An 11,792-nucleotide genomic window follows, 5' to 3' on the forward strand; every position below is an offset into this window, starting at 1 on the left:
GGCGTAGGGCCAGCACGAGGTGCCAGCAAAGGCCAAGAACAGCCTCTGCCCCCAAACCAGTGACCACATCGAGCTCCTCACCTCCTCAGAGGTGACAGGGACAGAGGCCTGACTGTTCAGCTCCCAAGAGATTTCACAGCACACTCAAACCACAAGGAATTCTGAATTTTATTAAAATGACAGATAAAATGCTCATCCGAAAATCCTGTAAGATTCTAAAGCCAAGACCTGTTAATCTGACTGATTTCTGTTATTGGGGCTGTGAACACTTGATGTTCCCCCTGAGCAAAGCCCTTAAATCCCTTGTCAGGGCAGGAAAAATACCCCAAACAACTGCTCAGCTGACCCTGAGGTACCTCGGGCTAAAAAAACAACTCTGCCTTCTTGGCAAACCAGCACCAAACCTCTCTGCTCCTGAAGGAGGTGTCAGCCAGGATTTACTGTTTCAAAGCAAACTCTTGGTGCAGAGAGCTTGGAAAGTGCCTCAGAGCTCAAACACACAGAACTTCTTCCTAAAAGCACTGTGAAACATTGAACTTCCACAGGGAGAGCTAAGGAAGCAGCAGGAAGCTGAGGGGGAAGGAGACCCCTCGGTGCAGCAGTGGGGGCAGTGACCACCCCAACTCCAACCCAGAGGCCTCCAGCAGGCAGGAATGCCTTTCCCAGAGTCATGAGTGAGCATCCCTGTTTCAGAGGAGGCAATTTCCCAAGCACAGCTATGAGATCCCTGAGTTTCCAAGCCCTCCTTAACCACTCAAGACTCTCTTTTCCAGCAGTCACACAGCAGATCACACAGTCCAAACACCTCTGTCCTCTTGGGGCACCAAACTGCAGCTCCCTTCTTCCCATCTGTGGCATTCTGCAGATGCCATTCCAACAATCCACACCGATAGATCCTTCTGAATGATAGCAGAGTTTATTTTAATATTTTGTACAGCCAGCATTGGTCTCCAGGAATAAGTTATAATCTTACATAAGTGAGTCCACCCAAACCCACCCTTAAGGAATGTTCAACTTTCAGCATTTCTGATTTAGAGGGAAATTATTTAGAGGGCAAGATGCAGTCTGAAGAATGGGAATCAATCTGAATTTGTGATTAAAACTCCTTGGAATTCTCAGGGTTTCCTTGCCTCTAACTGGATCATGGACAACCACAGAGGTTGCATCTTTCAGGACTGCACTGAGAATACATTCATTCTGGGGACTATTTATTTTCTTAAACTGGGCAGGCTTTTGTTTCCTTTATCCCCAACTCTATGCCCCACGGTTCTGCTCTGCAGACACTTTACAGTCCAGTACAATCAATGCCTGTAACAGATTTGTCTGGGTACTTGGATGCCCGTTCCACAGCCTTTATTTGGCTGTTCTCAGCACCACCTAAAACACCTCCATTGCTCACAGCACATTCTGTCTGGTGCAGCAAGAGGAACAGACCTTGATTTGCCTTTCAGCAATGAACACACAAAACAAATAAATACTTTTAAATCCTTTAAATGGGTAACAACTTACACAGTTCCAGGGCAGAACCTGGTCATCTACCAAGCCAAAAGCACTCCCAAGGCAAAGCCTCGCTCACTTCCTTGAGGAACAGGGAAGGGGATGAGCAACAGCTCAAGAGGAATTCCTCTTTCTTCCAAGCTCAGAGAATTGCCAGTGTCTGATACCAAGCAACTCACATTCTCTAGCACAAAACAGAAAAAAAAAAAAAACAAAAAAAAAAACAAACAAGCAAAACCAGGTTGTATAAACATTTCCTTCTCCCTCTCCAAAAAGCAGCTCTGAAACAGACCAGGCAGCCCTGGGAGATGCCAACCAGCACAAAACCAGAGTCACGAGCCAGCCAGGGGTCTCACAGCCTTCCTGTCCTGTTAAAGGACCTCCTAGGGCTCCCTACAGACCTTCCAGCCTCACAGGAAAGAGGTTTCACCAGGAATTCCCTCCTCACTACACCTGGCACCTTCCCAGCCTGCACAAGCCAGCACACGGACACACCTGGGGGGTCTGGACATTGCTTTGAGAGAATCAGTGAAGAGCACAAACATTGAATGTGATCCAGAATCCCCATCAAAGGGCTGGTGAGAGTTTTACTAGTCCTGGGCAGGTGAATGTTGGGGTACTGGGGGATTTGATCCAGTTGAGAAAGGTTCAGGCAAGCCTTAGAGCTTTATAAAGCCACTGAAGCTGAAAGTAAGGTCTGGTTGCAGCAGCCCAATGCTCCTTCCACATTATGTTGAGACATCTCACAAGAGTGATTAGCAAGTGAGAGAATGCTTTGAAAAGGTGGCATTTTTGACATGGAGAGGAAGGCAGGCTCAGTGCTGTGCTCAGCCTTCCTTCCCCGAGGGGAGCGCGAGTTCTGGTGAAAGGAAACTCGTGGGGAAAACGTTTTTGTTTCGTACAGAGAACAAACCTGTCACTGAAGCCACGGAAACTTTCACAGGAAACAACCCAAAGTAGCACCGCACTCCACAAGAGCATCCCAAAACACATTACAACAGAACTGCACTGACATGAAGGCTGTACACCTGTCCCAGGTGTGTGCTCTGGTGCCAGGGAGGGGGTGATTTTTTCCCTTTAAGAAATTCTGTCCCAGTTAGAATAAAGCAAACCCTTTCTTTTAACTGTTCTTTTCAATGTTTTCTTTATATACAATCCTTAAAATACACTTAAAAATAGCTGCACACGTGTTGTATGGTTATACCAGAGAAGGGCAGTTGCACAGACCATGCCTCTCAGGACACTAAAAACTGTAAATACCCCCAGCAGCCCCGCTCTGCTCCAGCCCCCACGCTGGCCCCAAGGAGGGAAGGAAGGAAGGAAGGAAGGAAGGAAGGAACAAGCAGTTTGGAAATGGGAGTCTCTCACAAAACACGCCACTTACAAATCCCAGGGTAATTTCCTCAAGCATTTTTGTATCAAGTCCTTTCTTAAATGTTTGAGGTCACACTGCCATTTTAGCAATAAAATCTGTTGCGACATGCATGTGTCAGCTTCCCACTCAACCAACTGCAGCCCTGAGGATTTTTCTGGCCTGGTAGAAAGAGGAAATGTAACACAATTTCTGAAGTACGGCTGGTCCTCCGTTTCCAAACTCCATGTGGTTCCCTCGATGGCTCTTGGACACACACCCACACTTTTTTTGTTCTTTTTTTCCTCTAACACACGTTTCCCTCTAACCAACATGCAGATTTCTCCTCCCAACCATCCACGTCTCGACGTCCCAATGGAACAATCCATGTCATCCATCCAGAGGCTTTCCCAGGTAGACCAAAGTCACTTCTGTGTTACCATACACAGCAGACACTGCTGGATACAGGCAAACTTTTGGCAGTCCTCTGAAGGCAACTCCCAAGAACTCATAGCCCCTCTCAAACGCTAACGTTTTGTCTTCCATGTCCAGGATAACTCGAATCCTTTCACCTATCTGGAAACAGAGACAGGAGGAAAGAGTAAAAATAACACACAGAGAGAGTCAGCACGTTCAGATGGAAACAAAAATAATGCAAAGAGTAACACAGCAGAGAATTTTAAAGCAGGGCTGTCCTGTGTCTCATGACTGATTGCTCTTATGACAGGAATTTCTCTATTTCACCATGATCTGAAGCAAGACAGCCTGCATCCACCACCTGTTTATGATAATAAACATGATCCTTCCCATATGAACCTGTGAGAGCACTGACAGCAGGCACTATGTGCTGTGTGCTTTGGAAATACTGCAGAGCTTTGGAATCTTTGCAATGGGCTCCAAGTTACCTGAACTCTGTGTTCAGCTGCTGCCACCGCTGAGCAGCAACTGCTCTGTGAGGACCATTTTTAAAGACAATGGGTTTAAGAAAGACAAGTGCCACCTACAAAAAAATCCCAGAATAGATTAATATGCAGGTGCTGTCGCTGACAGAGGTGTTCCCTCACCAAGGTAAAAGGAAATTTCAGTACAAAGTGTAAACTGAAAGTATCTACATACACACACACAAGTGAAACCAGCACTGACCACAGCAGGAGCCTTGGATCCAGGCAGGCCCAGAGCTCCCTGCATTTATAAAGCACACGTTATTTCAGACATCAATGAAAGTCCCAGACAACAGCCACAAGCAGAGCAGGCACCACACTGAAACTCCTGACTCTTCTCCAGCCAGCCCCAGCACTGGGAATTTCCTCTAGCCAACACTAACACACACATGTGTTTCCTGTAAGCGCATTTTCTATGAGCAGATCACTGCACAAGTCTTAATAAACACAAAATACACCAAAGGATCACTGATTTGAACTTTCACACAAAATTTAGGAATATCAGATGCAAGGTACTACACAGATCTTCACCCACAAGTGAAATGTAAGCCAGTACAAAGCCACAGCACTGGGGGTCAGACTGGATTATTTTTAAAGTCACTTCTAACCCATTCTCTGAATATGAGACGGAAATTACAATGATCCAGTTTAAGTTGTAACATGAGCAAATCCAGCTGTGTGAGCAGACAGAATGACAAGACAAGCACTTCTTTAAGGACAAAAAGGTTGGGTGGCCTCTGCTCTTTAATACCCTGAAGTTATCTGAACATCAGATTCCAGATAAGAAATGTCACCCACGGGAAGGTGGCCGGTGAGCAAAGCAGCAGCAACCAGCACTGCTGCAGGTTTTTTCAGGAAGACTCTCACCTAAGCACTAACTTCAGCTCACCCTGCCAGACAACAAAGGGGTACAAGCCCTCAGACACTCACCTTGCTGTGGGGCAAGCCACTACTTCAGAAAGCTACAACAGTCTTTTCAGGTTTTATTCCAAAAAGCACCACGATGTCTACGCAGACACCCACGGTACAGGTTTCACACTCAGTGTTTGAGACTAAAGCGTGGGAACAACCCAGGGTCAGGTGCACTGAACACCAGACAGGTGCAGCCTCTGGAAGCAGTAAATGAAGGGGGGAAAAGGCTCACGAGGTAGAATCATTTGCCTTCTGCAGAGAAGGCAAAGAGACCTTTGAGAGTCACTTAGGAGCAATTCAGCAGCCAGCCGGGACAGCGAGGGATGGCCAGCACCCCCCAGCCCACGCCAAGCCCCCTCACCTGGTATTTGGGCGCGTTATTGCACTGGGGGAAGCTGCCGTTCACCTCCCCGTTATGCAGCAAGTTATTGTCCACCAGGTTCCAGCCCCAACTCTGGTCGTCGCTGCCCAGCAGGGCCACGTAGCCCTGGCACTGCATGGCCGCGCGCTTGGTGGCGATGCCGATGACGGCCACGGTGCCCAGCGGGCCCTCCCACCACACCTCCCAGGCGTGCCGGCCCTCGCTGAAGCCGATCTTGGTGCGCGCCCCGTCCGTGCTCTGCGCGATGGGGTTGCGGTGCAGCGTGAAGCCGTTCTTCTTGATGTAGACGTTCCTCGAGCAGTCGTTGGTGCTGAAGGCGTGGTGGAAGGCACGGACCTGGGCGAGAGAAGGTGGGTGGGGGAGATGGACGGGGCTCGGAGCAGCCTGGTCTACTGGGAGGTGTCCCTTCCGACCCGAACCATTGTGGTTCTAGGAGATAAAACCCTGTCGTGTTTCCCAGCCTCCCGCCCCCTTCGTTTCCAATGGCGGGTGGGCCGGAGGGCTGCGGGGGTGTCCCCAGGCGCCCGGGGAGGCGGTGAAGGGGGTGTCCCGGCGGGGTGGGGGGCGCCCCCGCCGCTCGGGGGGTCCCGGCCTCACCTTGCCCTTGTAGGTGGGCACGTTGCAGAGGATGTCGGTGCGCAGGGCCTCCTCGGCCAGGCAGCGGGCGGCCAGGCTGCGCCACACCTCGCTGTTCTCGTCGCCGTGCAGGACGCGGTGCCACAGCTTGCAGACCAGCGCGCAGCTCCGCAGCTCCCGCAGCTCCAGGTACGAGAACACCAGCTCCAGCACCCGCCCCGGCAGCCGCCAGCCCGGCCCTCCCCACGACGCCGCGGCCGCCCCGGGGCCGGGCCCGGGGCCGGGCCCCGCCGCCATCGCCCCCCGCGCTCCCCTCGCCCGCCCGGTGTCGCCGGGGCCGCCCGAGGCCTCACGGCGCGGGGGCGCGCGGCGCCGCCATCTCGGCCGCGGGCACCGCCCCGCGCGTGCGCGGCGGGCGCGGGGGGCCGGCGAGGGGCGGGGGCGGCGGCGGAGCCGAGCGGAGCCCGGGGGCGGCGAGGGGAGCGCGGCGGAGCTGAGGGGAGCTGAGGTGAGAGCTGGGGCCCCCGCGCCTCCCGAAGCCCCCGGGACGGGCCGGGGGGCGGTCGGACCGAGCTGCCGCAGGGCCCGGGGTTGGCGGGGTACGACTCACCTGGGGCCCCCGGGGACCGGCGGCCGCGAGTCTGCCCCGATGCGAGCTGCGGGGAAGGTATCGGCCCTCTCTGTAGTGTTTTTTGATCGCCAAGACCGAAGTTCCTCTGGTGGAATGAATGGGCTCTGGCTGCTCTTTAGATCTGGGTCAACAAAAATCACATGGAAAACGTAAACGTGGTAAAAGAAAAAAAAAAAAAAAAAAGAAGGTAAAACCACCAGAAACAAGCCGTTTGTTGCCCGGTGGTTAAATAAATGCACGGACCTTAGGGCAGCGAAGCGGCTGCTGGGCTGTCACACAAGCCCCGTGTGCCTCTCTCCTTTTCTCCGCGGCGTCCCAGTCCCTCCAACACTTTTGTGCTGCCCTTTTTCGCCCTTCACTTAATTTTCTGCTGATGTGTTTCCCTAAGCAGTGCCGTGATACAGGCTGCTGCGGGCAGTCACACCAGGGAGGGTTAAGGTTGGTGAGCACATGGGTGTGCTCTGAGAGCCAATTAAATATGTTGCAACCTGTTTTAAATTAGTAATACTTCTTTTTAAAAGTCTCATTGTGTTATTTAGCTTGGAAAAGACCGGTCAGCACCCCGGCTGTGCCTGTTGTCGTCGTTGTTTTTGCGAAAGCTCCACTTGGGTACTGGGCTGTCCTGAGCTGCCGAGGTTCCCATTTTAACTGCACACTGAAGTTTCAGGATGATCTTCTTGCTTGATAAGTTCTGCTGTCATGAGATGAACAACCACCTCAGTTCAGGGCTTGTTTTTGTTTGTTTCAGGGGTGTCCCTGAAGCATGGCAGTTAAGTGGGACGGTGGGCATTCCTCCTCTGTCCTGTGCCTGAACGCGAGCGCGGAAGGGCTGGTGGCCTCCGGCGCGGAGCGGGGCGAGCTGGCGCTCTGGGATGGGGGAGGCTCGCCCGTGGCTCAGCTGCGGCTCCCGCAGGCGGAGGACGTGACCTCGGTGGTGTTCTCCGCCCGCCGGCCCAGCACGCTGTACACCTCCCACGGAGAAACCATCAGCGTGCTGGATGTCCGCTCCCTCCAGGAGCCCCTGCAGCGCTTCCACGTGAACGAGGAGGAGATCAACTGCCTCTCGGTGAACGACACCGACAGCTTCCTGGCTGCGGCGGATGACTCGGGGGCCATAAAGGTTGTGGACTTGGAAAGCAAGAAAGTCAGCCGGTCCTTGAGACACTCCAACATCTGCTCGTCTGTTGCCTTCCGACCTCAGCGGCCTCAAAGCCTGGTTTCTTGTGGACTGGACATGCAGGTGATTTGCATGCATGTGCACGGTTATTAATGAAGTGAAACGGTAATTACCCACCTGTGTAGTGAAGCAGCCGCAGACTTTCACCGAGCACGAAGGTGTTCAGCCTGCAGTCACTGGAAAGCTCCCTCACTATTCTGAAGTAGTTTTAGCCCAAAACCTAAGTGTTGGGGCTGTCTGTGCTATGTTCCACTCAGCAGCTTCTGCCCCTGTTTTTATCTTCCTTAACATTTACAATTCAAAAGTGAGTGGGGTGAGGGGAAATCAGAATACACTGCAAAGCTCACTTGTGCTGTATTTGCTCTTTGTTGGACTGAGCAAAACCAGCAGCTGCCCCTAGGGATCAGTTGTGGCTGCAGATAAGATGCAAAGGATGGTGAGGAAAAGTCACAGTGCTTGAGGCAGGCAGGTAGAGCAGCATCTTTCCAAGTGGAACATATCACTGTGAGGACAAGTGATTTGTATAATTTATCCTTTGTTCTGTTAGCATCTTGGAAGCATTAAATATTCTTTGCCTTTTAAAACTTTTCTATCCTCATCAAGAGGAAACTTTGTCCTTGCATTCTGAGAAGAACCATGCTGGGAGTTAAGCCCAGAACAGGTATTTTTCAGTAATTTCTTTCCAGTGGTTGAGGTCTGACCACATTCCTGGTTTAGCCTGATATGAAAACTGTCGCTTCTCGAAGGTTTCTGTGGTTCCAGCGGTGTCAGGGTGAAGTTTGTGTGACACGTTTGAGCAGTTTCACCCTGTGTTCTTGAAACCAACGTACATCTCACAACCCATTAGAGCAAGTACATGCTGATACTTAGTATAAACTGTATTTTTCTGTGTTAAAGCCATGATGATAGATCCTGTTTGGGAGGAGTAAACACTCAGTCCCTCAGCTGGCTTAATTCTGGTCCCTAAAATGCAGATACACAAGCTTGTGTCTAGAAACTTTTTATCAGAATTGTAAACATTTATGTACAACTAGGTACAACGGAGCTGATTTTTTTTTTGTGACTTTTTAGTATTAGTTTCATTTATTGTAGCTCAGCAAGTTGTTTTTTTAGGTGAAAGTCAGTATCCCAAAACAGGATTTAGTTAGTGTGACTTTGTACAGTGAAAAGAGCATCATTCTGCATTGAGGCTGCATTTAAGATACATCATTTCCCAAAGGGGAGCTTAGCTGCAGAACTCTGAAGCCCTGTGCTGCACCATGCCTTTGGACAAGTTATGAGCGCTACAGAACATGTTCTGGGCTTGTCAAACCCTCGGGGAAGCCATGGCTGATGAGAATTGAAATTCAGGTTGCTGGAGTTCTTTCAGGAGTTCCAATAAAGCAGGGAAAATGCCATGAGGACAGAAAAAACTTAGTTTGCAGAAAACTCTTCAGCAGTTGATGGATTCATCAGGTTGTTGCAGTGCTGTTTGTGATGAAAACAGGAGTATTTTCTGTAAGCATCACCCAGCCCCTCTGATTTACAGTAAATCACAGTTGTGGAAGTAGTTTTAGTGCAGCAGCAACAGCAGTAACTGAAACAGGAAAGTGACAGGAAATATATTTCAGATGTTTTAGTGTGATTTGGATCCCAGAAATGCAGAGCCAGGCTCTTTTGTGAACTAAATTTAAAGACTCTGGTACTTCTTATCGGTGATTACTACTGAAGGAATATATTTATTAACAAATTGAAGCTTAGCTTTATGAAGCAAACAGTCCACCAGTGCTGCATTAGACTGACTTGGGCTTTTCAATCTGTTGGCCTTGAGAATGCTCATAGTCGATTCAGATCCTACAAAAGGATCTGAATTGATCTCAGTCCTCTTGAGAGCATTATTTTTAATTGGCTCAATATAAATCTGTAGTGCTTGAACTGCTGTACAAGAGACACGGGATTCTTCACTGGGGGCTTGGAGGTGGGGTGGCATTGGAAAAGGAAGTCTAAAAGCATGACCTGCCCCATCTCAGTAGGTAAAGCATACCCTACTCCATAGCACAAACTAGATCTACTCACTGGATATAAAAATAATTTCAAATATGCCTGTTTAAAAACCACAGCCTCAACTGCTGTTTGCCTTTTGCTGTCCCATTTTTCAGACACGTTCATGGAAGTGACTATTATAGGCCAAGTAGCAGAGACAGAAATCCAGAATGATAAGGATCTCTGTTCACTGCTAGGGTTTCTGTGTCCCTCCTTCTCAATTATTGATGTGCAGTACATCATGATTACTACTGCTGAAATGAATGCAAAAGCTTTTAGGGCAGTGTTTGCATCTCTTCCATGGTCTAAAGGTCTGAGTCATTGACTGCAGCGTCTGGTGGTGGGGCTTTGGAAAGCAGGCCAGAAAGATTTGCTACATTTATTAGGGCAAGTTTAACCACACGCCTTACACCTCTTGGAGTCACGCACAGCCTTTGCTCTGCTATGAGAAGAAGTGTGGTTGCTTATTTTACTATTAAAGATGCAATTTGAAGTAAAACACACAAATAGATTCATCCTATTGTTTTTTTTCCAGGTGATGCTGTGGAACCTGCAGAAGGTTCGTCCCTTGTGGACCACGAACCTGCAGGAGTGTGACATGCAGGAAGAGAGCCCACAGTCAGCCGGGCAGTTCTTCAACCCGCCGCTCGCACATTCCCTGTCCGTCGCCTCTTGCGGCAACGTCTTCGGCTGCGGAGCTCAGGACGGTAAAGTCCGAATATTCCGAGTCACCGGTGCCAGGTTTGAACGTGAGCTGGAGTTCCAGGCTCACAGCTTGGGAGTCTCGCAGGTGCTCTTTATGCCTGAGGCATACCAGTTGTTGTCTGGAGGAAACGATGGGAAAGTCTTGCTCTGGGATGTCAGCAGCAACGTTGGGAAGCAGCAAAAAAGTCCAGCAAAATCTCTGCACAGGAAGAAGGCCCAAGCAGCTGCTTCCAGCAGGAAAGATGGGAAGCTCAACAAAGCAGCCTCAAATGAACACCCTGGAGTTGTGCCAAAGCTCAGCATTGAGCACGGAGAGAAGGTGAACTGGCTCTCGTGCACAGAGATCAAGGGCTCCAGGAGAGTGTTGGTTGCTGACCAGACCAGCTCGGTATCAGCCTATCCGTTGCCAGAACCTTAAGGCACCCAGGTGCTTACAGAAGTCTGGGGAATAAAACCACTTCTCAGAGCCAGTTACATCCACTGACAGTGAACTGGACAGTGAACCCCTCTGGGTCCCTGGGAAGGGAAAGGGATTTGCTGTGCACTCGTGATGTCCCTGGCCTCGTGCTGGTTCCTTGTGGCTGTTATGTTCACAGCCACTCTCTCTTGCAGGGTTGGCAGTTTGCTGCTTGGATTTAAGTAAAACGGGTCTCTATATTTAGGGGTAACATTAGTTCCTGGCTAAGCTGACGTAATTAAGGCTGGAGGAGAAAATTAGTGCTCAGGAGACACCCACAATGCTAAGTGAGGCTGCTGAACAGTAGCAGGGCTGTCATTGGCTCAGCCCTATGTGGTTTGGGCTGCTGCAGTGCCCTGTGTGACTTCTCCCATGAAGCTGTGTCCCAGTTGGCTTGAACTGGTCATGGTGGAATCTGGTTTTCATCACTCTATCAGCAGCTGCATAGACTAGATGCATCAGTTAACGAGTAATCAAATTAGTTTCCCTGTGGTTGCCAACTGATTTTTTCACTGCAGCAAAAGAAGGAGCAGAGGAACTGTTACACCTGTTTGCTGGGTCAGCTGTCAGTTGTGTATCCCAGGGAAAAAGAACTATTACACTTGGCTTAATAAATGCTTTCTCTCTCACTGTTCCCTTGTCCTTAGACTCACTCGAATAGTGCCAGACTCACACAAAATTGTGTCAAAAAGTTTATTTACCCCCATCACAGGGTGAATATGAAGGGCCAAAGGCACAGCTTCTCCTTACCCAAATACTTCCTGTCTTCCTAAAGGTTTGAAACACAATGAGCAGAACTTGGCTTTGCTAGAAGTTTCCCTTCATTTGTAAATTGAAGGTAGGAAGACCTAAGTGGAAATGTTACAGCTCTGAACATGTTCAGTTCATGCTGGATTTCCCATGAAGTGAGCAAATAACTCTTTACAAACGGGTTTTTTTTTCCCTGGGCTGTCCTCATCCTGTCACAGAACTGAATTCCTAGTACTGGCTGAGCACCTGCTACACTGGTGGTAGGTTTGGGTTTGTGCTGCTGTGTTTCACCAACTGGGCTGTTACCAGACTCATATTGGAAAAATTTCCAGCTCTATTTTTTTACATACCAAGCTCTGGAAAATCATTATCTGGTTGTGCTGCCTCTCTC

General features: G+C 49.8%; 2 protein-coding genes across 5 annotated transcripts; one reads left to right on the top strand and one right to left on the bottom strand.

The window, feature by feature from the left end:
- Positions 1-894: 894 nt before the first annotated feature.
- Positions 895-5,956, bottom strand: FBXO45 (F-box protein 45). Its single transcript, XM_053952227.1, has 3 exons — positions 5,681-5,956; positions 5,063-5,419; positions 895-3,424 (listed from the first exon to the last, which is right to left on the bottom strand). Exons 1-3 carry the CDS (start codon positions 5,954-5,956, stop codon positions 3,239-3,241), a joined length of 819 nt encoding a protein of 272 aa, XP_053808202.1. The 3' UTR covers positions 895-3,238.
- Positions 5,349-11,283, top strand: WDR53 (WD repeat domain 53). 4 transcript variants are annotated; one of them, XM_053952222.1, is made up of 4 exons: positions 5,349-5,433; positions 5,694-5,848; positions 7,039-7,530; positions 10,025-11,283. In XM_053952222.1, exons 3-4 carry the CDS (start codon positions 7,054-7,056, stop codon positions 10,610-10,612), a joined length of 1,065 nt encoding a protein of 354 aa, XP_053808197.1. In that variant the 5' UTR covers positions 5,349-5,433; positions 5,694-5,848; positions 7,039-7,053; the 3' UTR covers positions 10,613-11,283. The 4 variants fall into 4 exon arrangements, with proteins under 4 accessions (XP_053808197.1, XP_053808200.1, XP_053808198.1 ...); XM_053952225.1 differs by lacking the exon at positions 5,694-5,848; XM_053952223.1 differs by lacking the exons at positions 5,349-5,433; positions 5,694-5,848 and adding an exon at positions 6,087-6,167.
- Positions 11,284-11,792: the final 509 nt, after the last annotated feature.

This window comes from Vidua chalybeata, chromosome 10, assembly GCF_026979565.1.
Source record: "Vidua chalybeata isolate OUT-0048 chromosome 10, bVidCha1 merged haplotype, whole genome shotgun sequence".
NCBI lineage: Eukaryota > Metazoa > Chordata > Aves > Passeriformes > Viduidae > Vidua > Vidua chalybeata.

Excerpts from the sequence above, each read along its gene's own strand:
- FBXO45 (XM_053952227.1), bottom strand. The coding sequence starts at position 5,956 with ATGGCGGCGGGGCCCGGCCCCGGGCCCGGCCCCGGGGCGGCCGCGGCG. Across the intron at positions 5,420-5,680 it reads TGCCCACCTACAAGGGCAAG|GTCCGTGCCTTCCACCACGC; the intron begins GTGAGGCCGGGA and ends TCTCTCGCCCAG. Across the intron at positions 3,425-5,062 it reads ATAACGCGCCCAAATACCAG|ATAGGTGAAAGGATTCGAGT; the intron begins GTGAGGGGGCTT and ends CTCTGTTTCCAG.
- WDR53 (XM_053952222.1), top strand. The coding sequence starts at position 7,054 with ATGGCAGTTAAGTGGGACGGTGGGCATTCCTCCTCTGTCCTGTGCCTG. Across the intron at positions 7,531-10,024 it reads CTTGTGGACTGGACATGCAG|GTGATGCTGTGGAACCTGCA; the intron begins GTGATTTGCATG and ends TTTTTTTTCCAG.